The sequence below is a fragment of the Penicillium antarcticum genome, assembly GCF_028974205.1.
Source record: "Penicillium antarcticum strain IBT 31339 chromosome Unknown utg000009l_segment0_segment0, whole genome shotgun sequence".
NCBI lineage: Eukaryota > Fungi > Ascomycota > Eurotiomycetes > Eurotiales > Aspergillaceae > Penicillium > Penicillium antarcticum.
The window spans coordinates 973,072-997,588 of NW_026695307.1; the positions used below are offsets into that span (position 1 = coordinate 973,072).

At 49.0% G+C, this 24,517-nt stretch overlaps 6 protein-coding genes across 6 annotated transcripts; 2 read left to right on the plus strand and 4 right to left on the minus strand.

Moving 5' to 3' along the window:
• Positions 1-1,640: 1,640 nt before the first annotated feature.
• Positions 1,641-3,854, plus strand: ace2 (putative C2H2 transcription factor (Swi5); the record flags this gene model as incomplete). The annotated part of the gene is made up of 2 exons (XM_058466794.1): positions 1,641-2,343; positions 2,392-3,854. 2 exons carry the CDS (start codon positions 1,641-1,643, stop codon positions 3,852-3,854), a joined length of 2,166 nt encoding a protein of 721 aa, XP_058314640.1.
• Positions 3,855-4,671: 817 nt separating this feature from the next.
• Positions 4,672-6,204, minus strand: N7508_008732 (T2 family ribonuclease; the record flags this gene model as incomplete). The annotated part of the gene is made up of 6 exons (XM_058466795.1): positions 4,672-4,818; positions 4,868-4,965; positions 5,040-5,279; positions 5,332-5,524; positions 5,584-5,878; positions 5,927-6,204. The coding sequence occupies 6 exons, from the start codon at positions 6,202-6,204 to the stop codon at positions 4,672-4,674; spliced, it is 1,251 nt and encodes a 416-aa protein (XP_058314641.1).
• Positions 6,205-6,524: 320 nt separating this feature from the next.
• On the minus strand, positions 6,525-7,816 carry N7508_008733 (RMD1 family protein; the record flags this gene model as incomplete). Its single annotated transcript, XM_058466796.1, has 2 exons — positions 6,525-7,469; positions 7,526-7,816. The coding sequence occupies 2 exons, from the start codon at positions 7,814-7,816 to the stop codon at positions 6,525-6,527; spliced, it is 1,236 nt and encodes a 411-aa protein (XP_058314642.1).
• Positions 7,817-8,012: 196 nt separating this feature from the next.
• On the plus strand, positions 8,013-12,091 carry N7508_008734 (CLH domain-containing protein; the record flags this gene model as incomplete). The annotated part of the gene is made up of 6 exons (XM_058466797.1): positions 8,013-8,324; positions 8,378-8,404; positions 8,455-8,918; positions 8,974-9,417; positions 9,474-11,743; positions 11,808-12,091. 6 exons carry the CDS (start codon positions 8,013-8,015, stop codon positions 12,089-12,091), a joined length of 3,801 nt encoding a protein of 1,266 aa, XP_058314643.1.
• A 1,951-nt stretch (positions 12,092-14,042) lies between these two features.
• On the minus strand, positions 14,043-16,009 carry N7508_008735 (uncharacterized protein; the record flags this gene model as incomplete). The annotated part of the gene is made up of 4 exons (XM_058466798.1): positions 14,043-15,568; positions 15,655-15,720; positions 15,795-15,863; positions 15,925-16,009. 4 exons carry the CDS (start codon positions 16,007-16,009, stop codon positions 14,043-14,045), a joined length of 1,746 nt encoding a protein of 581 aa, XP_058314644.1.
• A 3,060-nt stretch (positions 16,010-19,069) lies between these two features.
• On the minus strand, positions 19,070-21,435 carry N7508_008736 (grainyhead-like protein; the record flags this gene model as incomplete). The annotated part of the gene is made up of 4 exons (XM_058466799.1): positions 19,070-20,549; positions 20,610-21,149; positions 21,211-21,357; positions 21,422-21,435. 4 exons carry the CDS (start codon positions 21,433-21,435, stop codon positions 19,070-19,072), a joined length of 2,181 nt encoding a protein of 726 aa, XP_058314645.1.
• Positions 21,436-24,517: the final 3,082 nt, after the last annotated feature.

A 24,517-nucleotide genomic window follows, 5' to 3' on the forward strand; every position in this document is an offset into this window, starting at 1 on the left:
GACCATTTATTTGGCCTCGTCGAAGACGTAGGTGAGGTGGCACTTTCCGCAGTACTGGCGGTTGTGCATAGCGGCCATGAAGACACCGGCACCACACTATAAAACATGTTAGCATCTGATGACCGTGATACAAAAAATGCCTTGTGACATGGGTTAAACATACCTCGGGGGCGGGGCACTCGCGGCGGAGACGCTCGATCTTGCCGTCACCGTCAACCTTGTAGTACTTGAGGATGGCGAGCTTGGTCTTCTTGTGCTTGTGCTTGATCTTCTTGGGGGTGGTGTAGACCTTCTTCTTGCGCTTCTTACCACCACCACGCAAGCGGAGGACGAGGTGAAGGGTCGACTCCTTCTGGATGTTGTAGTCCGAAAGAGTGCGGCCATCCTCGAGCTGCTTGCCGGCGAAGATCAGACGCTGCTGGTCAGGGGGGATACCCTCCTTGTCTGTGCGGGGTCAAATGTTAGATTTTTTTTTGTCGCAAAGCTGAGAGCGGTGCATGCGCGCGCTCGGGTGTGCAGATGCGCTTACCCTGGATCTTGGACTTGACATTGTCGATGGTGTCCGAGGACTCAACCTCGAGGGTGATGGTCTTACCCGTAAGGGTCTTGACGAAGATCTGCATCTTGATGAAGGCCTGTGGCTATGTCAGTGGGATGTTCGCAGCAAAGAATAGATTGGTAAACAGATGAAAATACAGAGCAAGCTATACGCAGGCTCATCATATCTTCACCTGCCCATGGGAAAAACCGTACTCACCTCGACAAGTGTGTCTTCCTCAACCTTGCAAGATTGAAGAAATCAGTGTGGGCTGGAGCCGATTAAAATCGTTGTGCGGTCACGTGTGTGGACCGACACCCTGAAATGGATTAGCGCGGAATGAATGCTGACCAACTGTCACATGACAGATTCCTGGATAAATTATAGACCGATGGGAGCACAGAGCCTCACACGTGATTTGAATGCGGTCAGCTAATCATGCCTCAGGTTGCATATCCCGTGTTGGATAGGTCCAATATCACTTTAAAAATGTGACGACATGGGAGCCACAGCCCCATCTATGGAGCCTTCGGGCCATCAGATCGACTGTTTATCTACTTGTTTACCTTAATCTCCCCGGAGACGAACCGAGGAAGGTCGATTTGCCCGTAGTTTTACGTAGGGACCGATGATATTCAAGGCTCCTCGCAGCACTAACAAGCCCTTGCAGAAGAACATGGAGAATAGTTGCAAGCAAGGCCTCGATCTCAGGCAAAGAAAGAGCATAAATCGGCCAAGTGGGCAGGGGTGGGCCCACAGGCGTCAGAGCCTGGTTTCCCAGACGCCGGGTCCTGCGCGTTGCCATGCCAACACCCAATTGTTGATGGGAACCGCGGGTCACATAGATAGATCTCCAGTGCTCCAGACTAAACCTTCACATCTTCGCGTTCTCAAGGTTTCCTACTCAAGTTCAGTTCAGAATATCTGGAGCTGTGTGACCTTTACCTTGAGTGGTCGCTTCTAGACCTCATTCCCATCTTGCTATAGTTCCTTGAGGCTCTAGCAAAACTTCCACTTCGCTTTTCGTTCTTTGCGCGTTCAATAGTTTCAGGTTCACAGACTGACACCTTACCAGGAACAACCGTCAACGGGCTGCACAGCCATGATGTCCGCCGCACCGAACGCGCTGGGAAACGGCCGCCATCGCCGTCAAATTTCCACACCAGCAGCACCATTCGAGGTCGCCGCGCCGGGAATTATGTCCAACATGCAACCTCGTCGCTCACATCGTCGGGGCCAAACGGTAGACTTCAGCTCTTTCAGCCCACAAGTCGCCATGGACCGACAACATATGCCGAAGACGGTTTCGCAGCTACGAGACTATTTTAACGAAAAATCAGGTTACCCATCTCAACAGAGGAACGTACATCAGTATCAATCTTATATCCAACAACCTGAGCAGTCCTATATGCCCTCAGGCATGCCCATGCAGCAGTCATATCAATATCAGACCTCATTCGGCTCTGATTGCCAGGCCTTCAACCAAGAACAATTGCAAGCGATCCACACCAGCACCACCAGCCCTTCACCATCTTCAATCGCTGCTCCTCTCCTTTCTCGTTCAGCTAGCGAGTGCTCTGAAAATACACCATTGAAGGTCGCTCTGCACCGTATGCAGCAAGAACAATTCTCGAACCAGCAACACCAACAGTTCATCGACAATGCCGATTGGGAATTGTTCCCCCAGCGCAATATGCCACTGGCCCAGAACGAGCAGGTGACTGCTTATGCAGGATCCATGCATCCAGTCTCTGTTCAACCAAAGGCTCCTTCCGCAAAGATTCTATCGCAAATTTCTACTGATTGTAGGTGCCATCTCATAGTTGAACCAAACATACGCTAATATTTCCCAGACGCTTCCCCTTTGACCCCCGATTCTACCCCTTTGAAGAGATCCATTGATTATTCTATGTATAGCAATGACCCAACTCCCACCAAGTCCCAAAGCTTTTCATTCCCCCATGTGCCTGCTTCCTGTGAGATGATGCAAAAAACCCAGTCCCTTCAAGGAGTCCCTCGTGTCAACCCCGTGCAAACCAAGCATCAAATGCCCTCGCCTGCCAATTCCCCTACCGGATCCTCGTTCACCGAAGTTGCGGATATGCCATCGCCCCGCTCATATGGAGTGACCCCACAAAGGCCCATGATCTCAGCCCCATCGTCCACCCACAAGACCAAGAAAGAGTCTGTCTCCCCCGCGCCATCTGGCAATCAGCCTGCTGCCTATGACGGAGATCTCGATGCCAGAGTCAAGGCCTCTGTCCAACAGACTGGTGTGTCAACTGATGAGATCGCCAAGTACATTTCAGGACCTGACCCCAAGGACGGCAAGTGGGTTTGTCTGTTCACGGACTGCCTCTGCCGCTTTGGTCGGAAGGAGAATATTAAGTCTCATGTTCAAACCCATCTTGGAGACCGTCAGTTCAAGTGCGACATCTGTGAGAAGCATTTCGTCCGTGGTCATGATCTCAAGCGTCACCTCAAGACACACAGCGGCAACAAGCCTTTCGCATGTGCTTGTGGTGCCAGCTTCGCCCGACAGGATGCTCTCACTCGTCATCGCCAGCGTGATATGTGCGTTGGAGGCTTTACCGGAGTGGTTCCCAAAACCACCAAACGTGGCCGCCCTCCCAAGAGAAAGAGCAGCCGCCCAGATGTCGATGCTCGGCAGATCAAGTCTACTCGTACTCGTCAACGCGTTGCGGAAAAGGCCGCCTCGCTCCCCTCTGTCCAGACTCACCGTACCCTCCAAGAGGCTCCTGTTTTCAATTCGCCAAACTACGCTCCGTCCAGTGCCGTCTCGTCATTCACGCCGCCTACCTCCCCTGGCAACCGATATAACGATATCTCCTCGCCATGTGGAACGTACAACTCTCTTGACGCCAAGCTCGAGGATGACATGCTCCCACTATCACCACCTCAGCTCGCTCATGCGAGATATGAACAAGCCATGGCTCACTACGGATCAAACATAACTTCTGAGCCTTACTCGCAAGAGTCCATCTATAGTGGATCTGCTCTTTCTCCTCGCGAGATGTCTTCTCCCCACACGGCGCCTACCCTGATTGAATCCTCCATCGGCTCAGATATCGATATTTTCATGACACAAGACCCATCTGAGGACCTGCAGAAGGAGTTCGGACACCTTACCAACTCTGGTCTGCCTGGATTTCCTACCTATCATTTCATGGACAGCAGCGACTTTGTCACATCATCTTTCTACCCCGAGAAGAACTTCTCTGGTCTACCGACCTTGGACGATGAGCTGGCAGACCCAATCGACTGCCTATCCAATGAGTTCCTGGTCGACCCTTGAGCGAGATATATCAACACACTACGGCTATACGGTTCCATAAACGACGCAGCTGATTCTTTTCTTCACGGCGAGACTTATGCAACGATACGAGATGACCTTGTACACTTTAATGACACACGACACCAAAATCCGGGCGTTTTCCTTCTTTGCACATTCGGGATTTGAAATGACTTTGCGGGACTTGGGGTGTTCAGGCTCTTGCGTTCTGTTCCCCAATGCCCTTATTGCCCCTTTGTTTTCCCCATTTTTGTTACTTTTCTTTTGTTTTATTTCATGACCATGCCATTCCCTCCTAAGTTTCGCGTCTTTTGGCCTTCGCACATCTCTTCGCGGATGTTTGGTTTATATGGCGGCGTGATTCTATTTGATAGAGCTTATTCCCGGTGTTTTTTTAATTCTTATGTGTTCCTTATTTTATGATGCGATATGTACTTCAGACGTCTTTACTTTCAATGGATCTTTTCTGTACCTACCTGTCAACAAGGTATGACTTACCTGATTGATATTCTTTCTTTCAGTGCAAGGCACACTTGGAGATAGCCTGTACTCTAGTATTTCAGATATCTTATGCATGCAAATGAGCTATGGCTGCAATTTCAATTCCCCTTTCGTAAGCACGTAGACATGCCGGCTTTCTTACAAGGCTCTGGCTGAAGCTTCAGATCTCATCTCTAGTTTCCATACATATATGTCAGATTTCTAATTACGACGCTATCATTCAGACCCTCTTCCCTTGCCTGCCGAAATCTATGGCAAACTCCACTCTATCCCGCGAAAATGAGCACAAACGCCGACTATATCAGAACGAGAAGCACGATCAATAGCTCTTAGGGGCCCAGGTGATCTCAATCTCAATAGACCGCTCTTCCCGCGAAACATACACATTGCTTTGTGTACGCCCTCTTGGTGCCTGGTCAGCGTAGAAGGTAGTCTTGTCCTCGTAGGACAGTTTCCCATTTTTAACCTGCATAATGTGAGAATTTGGAATATAGATTCTGGGCAGATATACGTACGGTGAACTCGCTAGGGGTCTTGATATCTGGCCCACAAGTAAGGGCATCTTCCTCAAACGCACAGGCCCCCTTGCTGGATTTCAACGAGAACGTATCATCTGCAAGAAATGATCATTTCATTAGAATTTGGCCAAGAAGTAATAGATCATATGCTGGGAGTACAGCTACCTACCTGATATCGTCTCGGTCCGGAAGGTGGCACAGGTACCTGACGTAAACCAGGTTCCGTAGCTGATGATGCAACCGTGCTTTTGGTTGCGGTTGAAGACGATCAGGTTACCCTTGCCGGAGAATGGGTCGCTGGGTGCTGTGGGTTCGGAGTGCCCCGTAGTTGTTGTCCGAGTGGGTTCGGGCCGAGAGTGTTTCAGGGGGTACCTGATGCCCTTGGAAGGGCAGTTAGATTTTTGGCCATCTGTTATACAAGTCAACAATCCCATCCATAGTAAACGTTTTTAATCACGTACCTGGGCTTGCAGAAATGAATTTCCCTGTTTGCAGACTTCCTGCGATGTTGAAGTAGTACCAAACCTCATTCAGGGCGCCGCGCTGGCAGCGAACAGTGACAGGGCTTCCATGGGCACGCTCTAGTGCACCTTCAATGTCAGCGAGAGCGTAGGTTTTTGTTGAAGATGGTACAATGCCATTATTGGCCAAGAACTAGATAAGATCAGCACCTTGATTTGAACCTCTTGGTTGCTGCCCAAGGGCGAACTTACTTCATGAGTAGGCAGGTCCTTAAAAACCTCCACTGTCCTGTCAAAGTAATCCACAACCTCTTGCTGCGGCAGATAATTTTCGTAACAACGAGTCTCAAGGGTGCTGACGCAAGTGCCATGCTTGTTCCACTCATGCTGCCAAAGGTTCTGATCATCACCACGGAAGTCCTTCCAGTATTCGCTCATGTATTCCAGCAGATCCCCACGGCCAGAATCGACAATTATCAGCGAAATATTGCTGTATTTGCGTTGGGAGTCACAGAATTGGTCAAAGCCGCCGGCGCAGTGATCAGGCCTAACAGGGGTTAGTTTACCCTCGCCTATACAGTAGTCACGAGCTTACCAAAGTCCATGGATAGTCCAGGAATCCTCAGGCCCCAGAGCAGGGTCCACATCCCAGAACTGCGTCTGCAGCATTTGGCCACCGGGATAGTTGAAACAGCAGGTGTCTTGGCCATGATACTTAGCTTGACAACTGATTTCGGAGACAGGGCAGGATGAAGAGATTCCCGCAGATGGCTTATCTTCTCCTGTCTGCGAGAGCCACAAAGAGCCGAAAGTCTTGAGGATCTTCTGGGGTCCTGGGATCCCCAGGAACTGCTGCGACGATCCCCGCATCATTGATTGACTGGTCGCTAAGTCGAAGTTCAACGAATGTAGTTAGGTGTGTGGTAAAGGTTGAATAAGAAGTCGATGAAGATAAGTTTCAGAGTGAAAGAAGTCCGAATTGCACCGGGGATGGAGCTATCGAAAGCTACAAGGTCGTCGGCGAACTGCTGCAGTCGCCTCAGTGCGGAGAACTGACTAAGCGCGGGGGCAGGTGACCCGGTCATGCGGGCTTTGTTTACCTTTGGGCAACCATATGGAGCTAAACAGTTCAGAGTGAAGTTATATTCAGGAGTGAAGGGGTATCATTATCGGTACATGTATAATATCAAGTCTCACGTTTGATTCTCCTCCATGCGCGCATTCTCTTCTTGCTCACGAATTCTCTCTTTCCATAATCGCATTACTTCAAATCCAACCTCGACAGCGATGAGCAGAATGATGATCCACTCAAGTCGGAGACCGTGGGTCTCACTCAGACGTTCTCGTAGGACACTAGCAATCTCTTGTGCATAGTCCATCTTTTCGTTCAGAAGCTTGATACGGATCCCAACATCTAAAGCTCGGCCAGCTTGTTCATAATAGCCCTCCAAGCCGAGTTCGTGTTCGCTGTCCCAGAAAAGATCTGGTAGAGAGTCTGTGAGTTCCGAGTAGAGATTGAGCTGCGCGCGGACACTCAAAAGCTGCCCGGTCTTGCGGAGAATGAAGTCTCGTGTGAAAGGAAGTCGAGATCCTTTTGATAAAAGAGTCGGGATTGGTCGAGTGGACTCGATATAGTTCGACAAAAGACTCTCAAGAACAGCCAGCTTTGTACTTCGAGCGAGTCCAGACGAAAACGCAACCTTTGTCAGCACCGTATCAATAGATTGGCCGTGACTGTGACGAGGATTCGTCCCCAGTACAATCGTGTCACCCTTGATCAGACTATTTTCGCGGTTTGGGTCCTCTACAAAGTCTAGATCCTCGGTCTCCACATCATGAGCACCCTCTGCCGCAGGTAAGAGAGTTCGTGTTGCCAAAAAAGATGTGAACCCCTCAGGAAGCGACCACGCTACGACTGTACCGGAAGGAAACACAAAGACATCGCCCACTTCGTCGGATGGAAGATCGGTACTGGAGGGATTGGCAACGCGTCGTATAGAGTCGATAGGTATTTGAACATGAACAACTTGGGGGAAGAGCCCCGTCTCTAACGGATCTGGTTCGTATCCTTTTTCTTGTAGAATATCTCTGACTTTGCGAATGTTGAATTGTTCGGCCACAGCGTAAGCAGTCACTGTCTAGAAATGAAGAAAGAATTAGCCAAAGATCTTGGAGGTGACCGAGTTGCTCTTACCTTCTGATTTAGACCCTGCTCTTTGAGAAACGCCTTAGACAAGAATCCATCCTTCGACCTTTGCGCCTCAACTGCTACTCGCCGTAAGGAGGTGGGAGCTGCTGGTAACCTGTTATTCCGCCTTCTCTGCTTTTTTGGGTCCGGCTCAGTGGTGTTATTTGGCTCTTGTTTCAAGTGGGCATTGGACGAGAAGAATTCTTTCCGAGGAAATGCCAACGGTAATTGATTCGACCGCGCAATAAGCCTTGATAACGGCCCACCAGCTGAGCAGATAAAGGGCCTAGCAAGCATGGTGTTGGGAACAATTGCCAGTCTTGGAACAGTTCGTCAATGACATCGTTTTGCAGGGCCGAGGAACCCCGCTTAGTCATGGCAGCTCCCGCCCTGACCTACCCCAGCTCAACTCCAGAACTACAGAACCCAACTTCAGTCCGTCGCATTCTACTTCAAACAGCGTACAAGCTGCAGGTGCTGAGAGGGACTCGCCATGGATGCGCCTGGCGCGACACCGGCGAATGAAAGTGCCGTTCAGAGCACTCCCGAGCACTCCACGTCAACTGCACGAAGCCGATCACCTTCGGACTCAACCCAAAACGCCCAAGACCGCTGCCAATCCGACCATGACCACAGCTCAAATGGCAGCTCGAATGAGGAAGAAAATGAAGAGAATGAGGAAGATGAATCAGATGACGAAGACGAAGAGCCCCGTCTCAAATACGCATATCTCACGAAGCACTTGGGTTCAGTATATCGCAATGGAGATGCGACAAGCTCTTTTCTTGTAGCAGGCGACAAGATGGTGAGAAATCTCAGCTGCAGTAGTGGAAATCGGACAGCTGACAAGCTCTATAGATTGTCGGAACCCACAATGGAAACGTCGTAAGTCAACCACATCTGCGCGCGCTGCTCCACGAGCTGACTTTGTCAAGCATGTTATGTCTTTGCCTCTCTTACAGTCTCTGCGTGTATACCATGCGCACTCAGCGAGTGTCACTTCTATTTCCATCTCGCCATTCCCGCCTCCTCTTCCGAACCTCAAGCAGGACCACTCTAAGCAAACCCAGGATGACCTTCGCCCCCCTACCCGATCATCCACGAACACTGGCAGTATCCGCGGTCAAAAAGGCAAGACGAATAGTACATCCGTACCTAACTTACCGTCGAATTCCATTTACATCGGAACCTCTTCAATCGATGGCAACGTTTGTATCTCGTCCCTAGTTGACCCCAAGGATGTACTATTGCGCAATTTCGGTCGCCCGGTCCAGTCGATCGCATTGTCCCCGGAATACAAAAGTGACAGGGCATTCCTCTCTGGTGGCCGGGCAGGTGAACTGATCCTAACAACCGGCGGTCGAATTGGAGCAAGCTCTAACTCGACAACAATGGGGAGGTGCGGCCGCAACTGCGTCAAGTTGGCTTGGATCGATGGGTCTAGCGTCCAATAGTGGAAAGGACACCATCATACACAGCGGAGAGGGTGCTATTAGCACTATCAGATGGTCCTTATCTGGAAAATTTGTGACCTGGGTCAATGAGGAAGGCATCAAGATTATGCGGTCAAATTTACATCTGGACTCTTCTGAGTCTGAATTTGCCTGGAAACGGATCAGTCATATCGATCGCCCGAACCGCCCAGGATGGGAAGAAATGGCCAGTGTCTGGAAAGCACGCGCAGAATGGATCGACCAGTCTGCTTTAGACAGCCATGACAACCTTGATGTTAACGACAATCCGGCAAGGTCAAATGTACAGTCGGCTGTATCTGTCGATAAAGTAGAAAAGCTTGTCGTCGGATGGGGAGGAACTGTCTGGGTTATTGACGTCCACCCCGATCGAGCAAGCAAAACCTCGAAGGGGGAGAAGTTGGGCTCTGCTGAGGTTGTCACAATGTAAGTTCGGTCCCCAGTGGTCGGCCCATCGATCTATGTCTGACTTTCGAATGCAGACTGCGAACAGATTGTGTTGTATCAGGCATTTCGTTGTACACGCCTCGTCTTCTTGTTATTCTCGCATATTTGGAGACAGAAATTGAGAATGCGAATAGCGGAAGGGGCACTGGAACACGCAATCGAAAACGGGGCTTGGAGCCTGAACTTCGTGTCATTGACATTGAGACTAAAGAAGAAATCAGCGCTGATACACTTTCCGTTAACCGGTTTGAAGGTCTTTCCGCATCTGATTATCATCTCAGCGTTTTGCCTCCGTGGAAGACACCAGAAGGACAAGTCGTTCAGCGTGGTGCCTTAGGCGCACTTGGTTACGGGCTTTTGGATGCTACTATGTACTCTGCACGCCTGTTTGGTTCAGGTACTAGCATCCGCAGTACCACAAGTAGCGGAGACAAGGGCTCTGCTAGAGCTCCTCCATCTTTCATGTCCAAGCACTCGGTCGAGGAGCCTCTGCCGAAAGAGGTGCAGGATGTTTCGGGTGCTCCCGGTGCCAAAATCTTTGTCCACAGTCCATTTGATTGCGTTGTTGCAGTCAGGCGGGACCTCGCAGATCGGCTCTCTTGGCTAGACACTCATGGTCAATACGAGGAAGCTTGGAATCTCGTCGATGAACATCCTGAAGCGGCAGGATCCATACCTGATCTGAGTGAAATTGTTTCAGAAACTGCCGGCAGGTCACAAACTAGTTTGGGCGACTTTTTTGCAGATGACCGATCATCAATCACAACAGCTGGCCGCTCCAAGGTCTCTGCAGCAGAGCAAGAAAAGGCCCGACTTGGAGAGCTTTGGATTCAACAACTTGTTAGCGAAGAGAAGTGGGTGGAAGCTGGGAAGATTTGTGGCAAAGTCATTCGCAATGCTCCACGATGGGAGCACTGGGCGTGGATTTTCATCAAAAGAGGCAAATTGGACGAGATCAATCCGCACATTCCGGTCGATTTAAATCCATCGGTGTCTTCTGCCATATACGAAAATATTCTTAGCCACTACGTGTCTCGTGATCTGTCCAAGTTCAAAGAATTGATTGAAACCTGGCCATCTGATCTATTTGATGCAAATAACATTGCAGCAACCATTGAAGCACAACTGAAATCGGAATCGGTGCGCGGTGAGTCTGAGAACTGGCGAATTCTCACTGATTGTCTCGCCAAATTGTTCTTGGTTGCGGGACATTACCGCGAAGCTTTGCGGTGCTATATTCGATTGCAAGATGGAGACGCAGCAATGTCATTGGTGAGGGAACACCGCTTGCTGGATGCGGTCACGGATGACATTCCAGCTTTCATCATGATTCGCGTTTCCAAGGAGCAAATGAAGTCAGCCACCAAGGCCGAATTAGAAGAATTAACATCCGAACCGACACGTCTCCTTGTTAGTGAAGCATACACGGGCATCGTTATTCCGGATACCGTCGTTTCACAATTGATTGCCGCAGACCGGTACCTGTTCCTATATTTCTACCTTCGCGCGCTATGGCGAGGCGAGTCACTGCCCCATGAAGCCTCTAAACCCCGAAGAGGGCGAGGGGCTCATGCTCGAGATGCGGCTAGCAAGCTGGCCGCCGACGAAGGCAAAGCACTCATTGACAATTTCGCCGACACGACTGTCGAAGTATTTGCAGATTATGACCGACCTCTGCTGATGGAGTTCCTTCAAACGAGCATTTCTTACTCCTTTGACAAAGCAACCTCAATATGCGAGAACCACAAATTTACGCCTGAGTTGATTTACCTCCTATCGAAGATGGGTCAGACGAAGCGGGCCTTGAACTTGATATTGTCAGACCTGAAGGATGTTTCACAGGCGATTTCATTCGCAAAGTCACAGGGAGACCCCGATCTCTGGGAAGATCTACTTGACTACTCGATGGATAAGCCAAAGTTCATTCACGGTCTTCTTGTTGAGGCGGGTACAGCCATCGACCCGATCAAGCTTGTCCGTCGAATTCCGAGTGGATTGGAGATTGAAGGATTAAGAGAAGGCCTGACTCGCTTGATTCGTGAACACGACCTGCAAGCTAGTATTAGCCAAGGCGCGGCCAGAGTTATGCAAAGTGAAGTTGCTCTTGGGATGGACTCACTGCGCAAAGGCCAGCGCCGTGGCATCAAGTTTGATATCAACGAAGATAGAGAGGAGGACTCCATTTTGACACCGACAGCCAAGACTCAGAGCCAAGATCATTTATCTCAGACTAGTGGTGCCAAAAAGTTTGCAGGCACTGGGCAGGGAAGATGCGGCGGCTGTAACGCCGCCTTCCGAGCAACCGGTATGTTTACTTGCTCACATCAAGCCTACTAGATCGTCGGAACGAATGCTAACGAATTGACTAGAGCGGGAAATTCTTGTTGGCTTCGCCTGTGGCCATGTATTCCATCTTTCCCACTTGCACGCAGGCACGTCACAGCAACAATCCGGCACAAGCAGCGATCAATCCGGAGATCGAACTCCTCGAGCCATGTCTCCAGTCGACGAGCCTATTTCAACCACCGCCTCTCGTACAGTGGGTCCCAAGGTGACCACGGCAAGGATCTTACGAGATAAGATCGGTGACGGTTGCCGGATCTGTGCTTTGACGAGGGAGATTGAATCCCTTGGCGTTGATGGTGAAGTCTGATTTATTTTGGATGGTCTCGATTACCTGTCTAGCCTGTGTATACTTCCTGTGCACATACCCACTCGCATTCTCTGCATTTTCGTTGTTTCCCTGAGATACCCTGGCCTATTTTTAGGTTGCCTGGAGCCAGTGTTGGGGATATTTGCATGCCAATGATCTACTGAGGCCTTTTTTTCATTAGTACCCGTCTATTCCATGAAGATCAATGCTCAACTTATGTATTTGGCTATCCCACCCGGCGCTGGGTTTTCAGTACATATTATAAATTCATTTTTTACATCTCATCGCATTGGTCCTCTTTAAATCTGTGCTGAAGACTATTATAAAAGATTTTGAGGGAGATACTAACGACTAAGCGTACACTGGTCGCTGTGATAACGTTCCAGTGTGCAGTTGTCAATTGAAACCTATAGCAACACAGCCAGTATAAACTCTGGGGCATAGCTTGCAGCACATAGGCTATGTATTGCATCTCGACCTTGATACCTTGTTCTATGATTCCACTGGAGGAAACCCCAACCGTGCTGGCTACGATGTTGCTACCCTGGACCAGTTCAGTCTGGCTCTGCATACATGGCCGTGCCAGTTCATCTTTTGCAGGGCTTTATATATCACATGACATGATCACATTTTGTCACAGCAGGAGTAATGAGGAGGTACAAGCGGATCCCTAAACGCACCCTCAAATCCAGGCTTATTGAAGATTAGATTGCACGAGGCTAAGCACGAGACTGGTGGCCCTTCTCAATCTCCGAGTAGGATTGGAAGTGAGGGCATACACTGACAATGCCTGGCGAGTGAGGCTATAGAATGCACTCCGCCTCTCTCAAACAAGCATCGATTCCACCGATAAGCCCACACATTGCGCGCACGAACTCGGCGACAGATACTACATCAGTTCATGCCAGACCCGGTGCCGATCTGCAGACGATATAACTCCCTCCTTCGAAATGGCCCTAGGCAGGGCAAACCTTTGAGGGGCACTGAGGCCCGTCGTATAATCATCAACTCCATCCTCGCACTTGAGCATTCGGGCGTAGACAGCGAAGGGAATCTGCAAGTTTCCTGGCCCTTCAGCAATAGCCCGGTCAGTTGTCTTTTATTCCCATCTCCGCAAAAGGAAGAGCATCACTGGTTTCAGGTTGTCATGGATACGCGGGACATGTCGAGTTTTGCGGTCTTTCTTTAATTAACAGTGTCTGGAATTCCCGGAGCAGTGGCTCGTTCAATCGTGTTCGGCGCCATGTAAAAGTGGGCAGTTCAGGCCGTTACAGAGCATTCTCTTGACGCGGATTCTGGTTATAAATTAAGAAGGTTGAATGTCTAGATTGTTGCAGGGTGCTAGATTTCTGGTTGGGGAGGCGCATCCGACTGTTACCAAGGCAGTGCAGGAGAGCCAAATGACGATGATAAATGCGACTGTTAGCAAGAACCCTTCGAGTTCTTTGTGGTATCGACTCTGGGAGATACTCCCAGATGCGAAGTCTTTTGACTTCAAAGAACATACTAGACCTAGTATCACAGCAGGACTCTCGGATCCGGTGTTTGTTTATTGATTGGTTGGGTGGACGTTTGTTTACCGTTTGACTACCTGAAGCACTTGGTGAGGAGGCTCTCTGTGTGACAAAAAGGCTAGTTTGGTTGATTTTTTGGTTTACAAGTTACAAGATACCCAATACTATTCATGCGCATGTAGCGAAATGTGAACTTTTGTGAGATTAGACAGCTAAGCTGCGACTATGTAATAAAGTCACTATTAGATATTGCAAAATTAACGGGGATCCCTAATTACATCCCCACAAAAGAAACATGCGCATGCGAACCCATAAAACTGGGGTTGCTTCGTTCTTCAATCGTAACCATAAGAAACATGTTGGGTACCGCCATTGCTGCATCAAAGATGGCTAGGCTTGCCTCCCAGCATGGGATGAAAGATATGTACACTGGTTGCTCACAGAATGACAAAGTGGGCAGCATTAGCGAGCACGACGAAAATGCTCACGGTAAGCAGACGGCCATCCACGAGCCCAGCAGTACTGGCACCGTTGAACACAGGAGTCGAAGGAGTCAGTGTCTCGCTGGAGGGAGGGTGAGGAACAGTGGAGACCGCGATTTGGGTCTCTCCGCTGTGGGAAGCCTCATGAGGGACCTGCTGAGGAACAGTAGCCAGTGTGGTTTGAGGAGCAGCAGGCTTGGTCGTGATGATGGGCTCAGAAACTGACTCAGAAACCTTGACCTGAGGAGGGGACTGGGGGAAAGTGGCCTCGAGAGGAGCAGGTGCGGAAACAGGAACCTCAGTAGTCTCAGGAGTAGGGACAGTGACTGCGATAGGTACCACAGGCACGACAGAGACCGAGATGGCAGTAGTGAGTACCTTAGTGCTGACACACTTGGTAGACTCGGTGCAGGAAATGTCCAGGGTCATAGTGATCTCAGTAACGGCCGGGGCAGGGGGAAGCCCGACAGTCACAGGAGCAGGAACAATGATCACAGCGGGAGCAGTGGGAGCAGTGACCTGAGTTCTAGTGGGGTTAGAGAAAACCAAAGTGCTAGTGGAGTAGACCTCGGTGCTGCGGCACTTCTCGGCGTAACTGCAGGGAACTGTGATTGTGAAAACAACTTCAGTAGTCACCGGGGTAGGAGCAGGAGCCATCTCAGTGTCAGTGGGGCAAGGCTCTGTGACAAAGTCGGTGGCCTCGCCAGTCACAATGGAACCGGAGACAGGAACGCTAGTGACCTTGCTAGTAGCAGGAGCGGTGACATGGGTGCCAGTGGGCTTGGAGATAACCAAAGTGCTAGTGGAGTAGACCTCGGTGCTTCGACACTTCTCAGTGTGACTGCAGGGGACTGTGACGGTGTATACGATCTCAGTGGTCATGAGTGCAGGAGGAGCAGCAGTAGGAGGAACGCCAGTGATCTTGCCAGCAGCAGGAGTCGACTCAGTCTCAGTGGGGCAAGGCTCGGTCAAATGATCGGTGCTCTTGCCAGTCACAGTGAAGGCGACCTCACTGCTGGAACTAGAAGCTGAGATTTTCTCGACGGAGCTAGGGTGGAATGAAGTCATGGGCTTAGCAGTGGTGGTAGAAGAAGTGGCGGAAGCAGGTGCCGAGCTGCTGGACATAGGAGTACCAGGCTGAGTGGTAACCTCAGTGGCAGTGGCAGTAACCTTGGAAGTAGTAGACTCCGAAGACACAACAGAGACCTCAGTAGTGCCGGACACATGAGTGGAGGTGACAGCGGGTACCACAGTGGTGATCACATCTGTGGGAGCAGAGGCAGAAGCAGAGACAGCTACGGAAGTGGTGGGAAGAGTACCAGTCTCAAGCGAAGTGGTAGTGTAAGATGTGGTCACAGTGCTAGTGTGAGAGATGATTGGAGGAGAGCTGACGATGGGCACAACAACAGAGTCCAGGGTGCTAGTGGTTGTGGCCAAGGGGACATGAGGAGTGCAGGATGTCACGGTGGTGGTGATCGTGGCTGTTGTCAAAAGTCAGTTTATTGTGCCATGGGGATGAGGAACCTCCGACAGATCTCTGTCTGAAGGACGTGGGGCATGAACTTACACCAGCCATCATCAGGGTGGACAGCGCGGCCGAACAAGTTAGGAACGGGGGCAGAGACAGAAGTGTCTGTGTGTTCGTCAGTCATTAGCCATTGGGTTCAAGATGGGTCAAGGGTAAAGACAGGAGGGATCATGACTTACTGTCACCGAGGACGTGAGTAGCACCAGTGTGCGGGTTCTGGAGGAGCACCTTCACGATGGAGGTGCAGTCTGTTGAGTGGCAGGTTAGTCACGCGATTCTTGGTGTGATGGAGGGGAAAAAAAGACTTACCCTCACCGAGAGCAGCAGCCATGCCCATGGAGACCATAGACACGACAATCAAGAGGGACATCTTGAAACGCGTCAAAGAAGTCATTTTGGCGTGCAGAGAGGAGTTAACGAGCGTGAGTTGATGCTTTGATGGATTTGGGATGAAAGCCAGGAAAGAATCAAGAAAGGTAAAGCGAGCGTGGTGGGGAGAAGAGGAAGAAAAAGAGGGAGAAAGGAGAAGAAATAGTAAATAAAGAACCGGGGGACAAGAAGGCGAGCGACGCAGGAACGATGGATGCCTCTTTCCTTTTTTGATCACATGTGCCCTCATCTCACAACTAAACATGAAACACCTACGTGGAAGTCACTCCTTCCCCTTGGAGCTTACTTGAAGTACTTGACGAGGATGTATACCTTGTTCCTATACTAATATTCGAACCAAATGACTTCTGGTGCTACTCTCATAGAAACTCAAAATGGGGTACAACGGCATATCGCGACGTACGACCACTGTGAGATAGCCTTTAGCCAGTTGAAGAAATGAGCCGGGCATGTATCCTGCCTCGCTCGAGGCGAGGCTTGCGCTTCAGCAAAGCCATCATGCAATGGTTGAACAGCACCGCTGAAGACTGAGATGTATATTCACTGCCAGAAAGTCCAGTTCAATATCAGATGCCTAAAACTCCATGAGGACTAATTATTTCCACGGAGAGGCTAGGGTGTCACAGACGAGCTTGGTGTGTCATTTCCCAGTCAACAACGGATTGTGCTGCTGATGTGTACAAACCAACATAAGCCATATACTCCGCGAGACCGCTACAAGTTCAGATTGCCCGGAAGATGGGAATTGAGTTCGAATATAAGACATGGTAGCAGGTGATGGCCAGGATATAAACTTTTAAGAAGTTTAGATAAGACACCAGATCAAGTGCAGAAGTGTAGTATCATATTGAGCCTCGATATCTATAAATGGCAGGTCTTGACTACGATTCTATTTCGACTCAGATATCAACCCTGCGGTCTATGCCGAAGGCCAGTTAGGCTACCAGGGTCTCACGGTCTCAAGTAGGGACGGGTGAGGTCAGAACGAGTTAATCAAACATCAGCATGATATTATAGGGTTAAGTCCATTCTTCCATTCTGCACTCCCGGCTAGCCATGTTGGAGGTTAAATTTGGCGCAGATCTATATCAAATACTAGTCTGTAGTATATATTTGCCACCACAGCCCTAAACCGTTTGATTTCACATTCACAAACTAACAATTGCGGAAAAACCCCCATTTTCGATATAAGCTTCGCATGGGAAGATATATGCAATCCAATAAGAACCGCGGACATTAGCAATTTCGAATATAAACAGGATTATTCAAGCACCGCCCACACGGTTCGGTAGGATACCGAAAAATACGAATATACGGAATATTTTGCACAGACTGTATTTCCAAACAAATACCGCGAACAAGCGGTAAGTAACAAAGCTAGACCCAAACGAGAGGCCATCGTGACGGGACGACCCGCGTAGTTGAGGTGGGGATCTACCAGCATCTCCGCTTCCAAGGAACTTCCCTGCATCTGACATCATTGTGGCTTCCAGGTATGCGTGGACTGGGTTTTCGGACACAACGGGCATAATTTTCGAGCACGGTTTTGAGATCTCTGACATTGGGGAAGATGTGGGTTGAAAAGAAATTGTGGTGCGCAAAATAAGATCCACTTAGCAGATGCGCTAGAGGTAAGGGTTTCATCGCAAAGAGCGATCGACAGGAGACCGTTCTGGATTGTGCTTTTGATTCAGAAGACTCGGTGATACAGAGAGGGGCTCCGAAATAACTGGTTCATATCCGACTTGCGTCAAAGCGGCCAAGAGAAACTGGTGATCGGCCAGTTCCGCTTCACAATTACACACAGAAAAGCCAATAGTTTTGACAAATTCAGGAACGGGGGTATGAGAAATCTATTCTCGGATACGAGAGATCCATGGGTGCAATCTCTAAAAAAGGACCCGAGGAGCTGGGACCCAAGATCGGAAATTGGGGGGAAGATCGAAAAGAGAAAGTACACTATGTGCATTCATAGTGGCCCGATTGATTGTCTGAGACGGATGGTTTGTACCATCGAATTTGATAGAACCAACTTCTTATGGAAGGCCGCCCCCGAAATGACGGATTGGCGCAGAAGACCGGGGGAAAAGGCTCCTGGCAGCATCCGTTGGCTGACAGCCGGTCTGAGCGCCCAGCCAATCACCATACATAGATAAAACCGAAACAGCGGTCCATGGGATCTTCATAGACCAACCGCGGTGAATATCCGAATAGCCCTGCCGCTTTTACCTGGTTGCTGGGACCAGCTTCTGGTGTGGGCTCTCAAACTTATTTTTCTCCGAACGTGAGCGTTGCGCAAACCGTAGTTTTTGTCGCCTCTTTCATATCATTCTATGGTTCTCAGGCGATTGCCTTTCTGCCTGCTCGCACGGCCGACCTGATTTGGCGATTCGATCGTCAATCATTCGGGGTTGACGCGTCGACATTGGATGGCAGACAAGCATAAGGTCCTTCTTCAACCATGTTCTGCATGTACGCATGTACGTTTACGATGGAATATGATAAACTAATTGAAAAAGCAAGGTCATCGTATTCTGAGCCTATACTTCAGAGGTTGACTTGTTACCCTGTCCTCTGGTGACTTTCTGTATCAAATAATCCAAAGCCCGTATACATATCCAAAAAGATATGATATGAATAGAATCCGCAGAGCCATAAGGGCAAAGGTTCAAACCGGAAACACCAGTGAGAAGCAAATAGATAGGGCTAAAGTCAAAATGGAAACGGGGTATCAACGACGTATGCTCGGCCCTGGACCATATCGAAATCATCACCAGAACAAACACAAAAGTGTATATTAACAGACCCATGGCCTGTTGACTCATATATCGTCACAGGGTTAGGCAACGCCAAGTTTGCAAATGAAGAAGGGAAGAAGAAATTAAAACCAAAAATAATAGCATAAAGTGACGGGGTATCATTGCTCGGAGACTCGTGTTTTATCTCCGTATTCAACTCCCCGTGAAAAACAAAAGCCAACCCACTGATAAAGGAAATATAAGAATCGCAAAAAAGGCGTAAGTAGAATGCAGAAGCCGAAGCAAGGGTTGATGATGATGCAGAATTAGAACGTCAACTTGATCTCAATGGGAGATCCAGGCGCGTCAACATTGGAGCCCGACATTGTCGATATGTCGACGAGCATGTCTTGCCCCTCGGGAAGCTCCCGAACCACATCATCATCCACCATAATTTGCATGCCTTTTTCGGTGACGTGCTTGATGCTGACGATGCGTACCGGATCGATCTGTTGCTTGCTGGAAATCTGCTTCATGAGGTCCCGGACAGTGCGTTCGGTCAAGTAGATAGCGCGATAATAGTCCTGAAGACCCTCCTCGTTTCCAGAGAAACGAACGTAAAAGCAGGCAATCGGCTTGGGCGGGCGTTCCGAGGGAGGTCGATAAGTTGAGTCGATACCGACAGCCTCGAGGAAACCCCGAGGGGCTTGATCGGCAGATGGGTTCTTTTGGATAGTCATTGGACGCGAGTACGTGTGTGGTGAATTTTCAGAGGGGTTGCTGCTTTCCGGCGAAGGCATCAATGCTTCTGCCGACAATAAATCACCAGTGCCAGTCCGGCTAACAGTCTCAAACTTGACAGAGTCCCCATCACCAGGCAATCGGATCGGGTATAGATCGGGATCATCAAGTTGGTCGCCGCGTAAACCGAACACGCTCACTGAACGAGTTGATGAGAACATCTCCTGCATCACGCTTAGTTTTGATTGGAGGTCGTCTTCCAGAGACGGCTTCTCCGAGTTATCTGAGCTCTGTGACCAAGTACGCTTGTGCTTGGACAATTTCATAGAACGGTCGGTTCCCTTGGCAGTTGCAGTAGCGTTGTTGCCGCGCTTCCGCTTGGCGAAACCACCACCCATTTCGGCCTGGGAAATCTGCTGCTTGAGTTTGTCGATAGTCTTCTTGACATGCGCAATGTCGTTAGACATCTTCCGCTCAGCTCCGTGGTCCCGGAAAAGTTTCACTTTGCAGTAAGAGAGCTCCACGTCGCGTGATACGCCAGACATTTCGCCTGGGGGAACAATTTCAGTCTTTGCGCAAAGTCGGACAGGAATGCCTTTGACGCCTTTAGAGTGACTGAAATCAGTAGAAAGGAAGTTGAATCGCACGGGGATGTTGCAATCCGAGGAACCAGTCATTGGGTTGGCGGTCCATGTGACGCAGAATCCATCGACTGACAATTGCTCAACTTGTACTTGACGGTGCTTGTGAGAATCGCCGCCACCTTGTAAAGGGTCTACATATTCGACAGCCAACAACTTTCCACCACGTTGGTGGGCTTCGCTGGAACCTCGACCTTCCTTCCACAATTGCCAACACGCAGAGGGTCTCGCCCTTTGCTCTTGTTCCTCAAAAGAAATGCGAACATAGGTTCTGTATCGAATGGGGCGAGAGCTGCCAGCTGGTGGGCTCGAATCTGTGACTGACAAATTGTATGCTTGTCCCTTATTAAGATAAGTCACTGGAATTTCTCTCATGTTCTTAACCATCGCGGTTGGTGCGCGAAGAGAGACATTAAAACGGAATCTATAATTTGACAGTTAGCATTACACATTGCAGAAGAGAGATTCAGTGCAATTGACATACTTTTCGCCCTTGGCGTAAGACATGTCGTCTGTTGGACCTGTTGGGGCTGAGTAATCCGTAGAAGCCGTCACGTTAGATGCTGAATCCATGTTCATGTCATTAACAGAGGAATCATCGACTGATTCATCCATAACGTTAAAATTTGAATTATGATGCATGAATGCGCTTGGAGCGTATGACGCCTGTTGCGCATACGGGTTGATTTCCGGCATGCTGGCGAGGAAGTGTGGGTTAAAGGGTTCAAAGCCATTGCCGGGGTGATGATGGGCGCCATGCATGGGGTTGCTAAGAGAGAGCGGCGTGATCATAGGCATTCCGGTTGGTGTATGCAAATCACCGGCCTGGTTGTGGTAGATAGCGCCCATTCCACCGGAGTTTGGCGTAAAAAGACCAGAGTGTTGACCGCCGTAAGGCATCATTGAAAAGGAACCAGGCTCCATCCATGATGGTGTCAAGCCCAATTCTTGCATATTTCGAGGTGTGCGGTCGTTGGTGGGTAATTTTATGTCGTGATCAAATTTCATGTCGTGTTCTGTAGTCCTATTTGCGAAATCCACTGTCAGCTCCGATCCGCACGTTGGGAGATTTCGAGGCTGCGAACCTTGTTGAAGACATCATGGTATCTCCATTCTGGTCAAGGCTTGGTCGTCCAGCCGAGGAACTCTGGCTGTCTCTGCGAGGAACGACATCGGAGAAGGCTTGTTGGAAGCGACTGATGAAGTCGCCATCAGGCTTTTGGTGGTTGTTCCTGGAGCACAAAGAAATGTTGGAATCATGTAATAAAATGTCAGAAATGAAAGATTTAAACCTACCGGTTGCTGAACATTAAGGGCAAATTGTCAAGGTTTCCCTTCGCTAGGCAATGCAAACAAGCGAAATTGGAGAAGTGTCGGATAGGAAAGAAGGAGGCTGCAGAAGTATGTGCAACATCTGATCCGACCTAAAGATATGTTTCAAAGCTGAGGGCCACAATTTGTAGGCTCTCAGTCTTGCCTAGTCATCGGACTAGGACACTCGAGGTGTTGTTGGTCTCCCGCAAGGCGTCCGATGCGGTACCCAAAAAGATCGAGAACTCGAGATTCGGTCAAATTTGTGTATATGAAAATGATCTCGAGCCTCTGAGTGAAGCAACTTGGTTTGCGCAAAACAAAAAAAAAGGTAGACGGGTAGCGAGGTTGTTCGAATGGGGGGTGAAGCGCGGAGGCTAGAGACGGAGGGTCGCGGGTCTAGTCCTCGCCGAGTGTGGTAGAGGAGTGAAATTTAATCAGGTGTCCAAAAAAAGATTGAAAATAGAAGTGGCTAATGACCCTTTCTTATAAAATGGGAGGGGGAGTATATAATTGAAGACGAGGGGTCAAAGAAGGAGGGGAGGTGTATGACGATCGTGTTAAGAATAAAAGGCGAAGGGGAAAAGAAAAGAAGTATCGGTACGGTCCATGGAGCCTCCAATAACGAAAGATCTACGAGATCCAACAAAGCTGTCACTGAGCCACACTTTCAAGGGGGTGGAGGTCGGAAGATTAGAAGAGAAGTCGTCGCCACCTTATGAAGTGACCCGATAAGGACCAGGGGCCACATGGACGAATTCGAAAAAATAGAGAGCTCTTCGGTAGGGGGTACTTCCCGTTTCGATCTTTTTGTGGAATTTTCTTTTCTTTTTTTCAATTCTTCTCAGCATTCTGTATGATTTCTATTTTATATGCATGAAATGATTGGTGTCAGGGGGAAAGAAAAATGGAGCGGAAAAGAAAGGAAAATACTCGAACCACGGAAAAACGGTGCGGACATGAGGGAAAGAGCGAGAACGAAGGTAATTTACGGTGTATTGTCAGGGTCTGTATTATTTCACTACTTACGGGTGGTTCATACAACTACAATTTATTCTATACTTCATTGTAGTAATCTCATTATCCTTCTTTGTTTTTGTGAATTGACCAGAGTTTTCCCGTCTCTAGGCCGTGCCTGCGGCCACGGGCTCTTCTTTCCTCCCCAGATGCCACATTTCTTAATCTTTATGGGGCTCTATATTTGGATCCGAGCTCTCTACAGTCGATGATGTCGAAATGTCACTGCCCGGAGCAGATATAGTCATTACCGCTTTTAGCCGGCTAAACGACCTTGTGACTTTCTACCAATGTAGGTGGAAATGAGACGTGCGTTCAGGGGAGAAAGGCGTTTGGTGGCGCAAGATGGCAGGGATAAATTTTGGCGAATTCGGTTACTACAGTGTATACTACTATATCTACACAAATCAGAACAGTTGGACCAGCTTTTCCTCGTCACAAGATGTCTATAATAGACGTGTATCAAATCACAATGGGATTTCTTATCAAGTTTGATGTTTTTCGACCGAATACCAAACATGGATATATATCGATCGAGTTCGATCGGTGCTGACGACATGTTCATGTATTCATCTGTGGTTATCGACGACCATGGGTGACATGTCGACAGTATTCGCCCGACATTGAACTACTACATCCGGCAACACCACGACCGAAAGTCAAATACCGTGAGCTTCGTTCTCGCAAATTTCATGATCTTTCTCCTCAGCATTGACGAGACCGAGCCGTTGTCCGATCTGTGGCGATTTTGATATCGGGGACAATCGGTTGGATCTCCATCGAAACCAATGGCACCTGCACTTGCGCACAACACATCGTAAGTTAATTCATTGTCCATTGAGTTCCATTGGCTGGGGCCCGAAATTCTTCACATACATGTATGATGGCTAGGGATGATCTCATTGCCCAACGTGCTGGAATCAAACGTGGCTTAAACGTCCCCCAGAATAAAGTTCAGGGGACTGTGGCTCAGTCACTCTTTACGATAGGTTGAAAATATGAGAATTTGCCTCAGTTACGTCGACGACATAGGAGACGAAGTCATCGTTGCCCATTGCACCAAATGTGAGCTCACACTATGGAGGTTGCAGCCAGAGCGTAATATATGGGTGGTATGTAAGTAAGACTTATCCCTTCGATAAAGTACAGCCTCTTACAATACTGCTGAAATCCTCTTCATTGCTGGAAGGACTTCCCGCCAATCACAGGGCGCAATCGGCTGTCGGAGGCTCGGGTGGGGCCAGTCAAAAACGATACATTACCACTGGAACGAACATCCATATTTTCAATGTTTCAACGTTACTGTTCATACTTACTTGTACAGAGTTTGAAGTGCTATATAAAATGTAGATCGCAGCCTCCACAGCGTGTTCTCCATACTTAAATGAGAGCTTGGTCATTTGCTGGAGGTTTCCCCCGGCATTTACTAGTCGTGAAACACGATTATTCGATTAGAAAATTGACATGCCTAACCAATACGGTAAGGAATTTTTATAGAATATCATTCTTTAAACGGAGGGCTTCAAGGAATTTAATATTAAAGATCAGGTACGCGAGTCGGTTGGAGGACATCGCGAGCTCTCAGTTTCAGCTACAGAGGCTAGTTACAGAGACAAGCCAAAGCACAAAATAGTATTCCGTACATTCTTGAGAAGATTACACTGTACCATTACAGCCGGGTTCCGAGGACGTTACATACTCGCAAGTGCAAACAATTCTCGCGCAAAAACCGAGCACTCCACCTACGACATGCCGCTACCTCAACCACTAATCCATGTAACTTTCTTAGTACTTCCCTCCACCTTTCGAAACGGACAAATCAGACACGAGTAAGTACTCCCCCGATTGTGTTACACCCAACAACTAAAGTGATATGGCTTTTTGTGTGCTCCGTATTGTCGCTCTTGCTTGGAAGTCATGACGCGGTGGCTGACTAGCACAACGTTTTCGGGTCGACAAGGGTAAGGCTAGACAATTTAGAAAAGCCGACTTGAATTGAAACGAAGATTTATATCAGAGCATGTGGGAATGCAAACTCTGTATACTATATGAGAGCGCATCTTT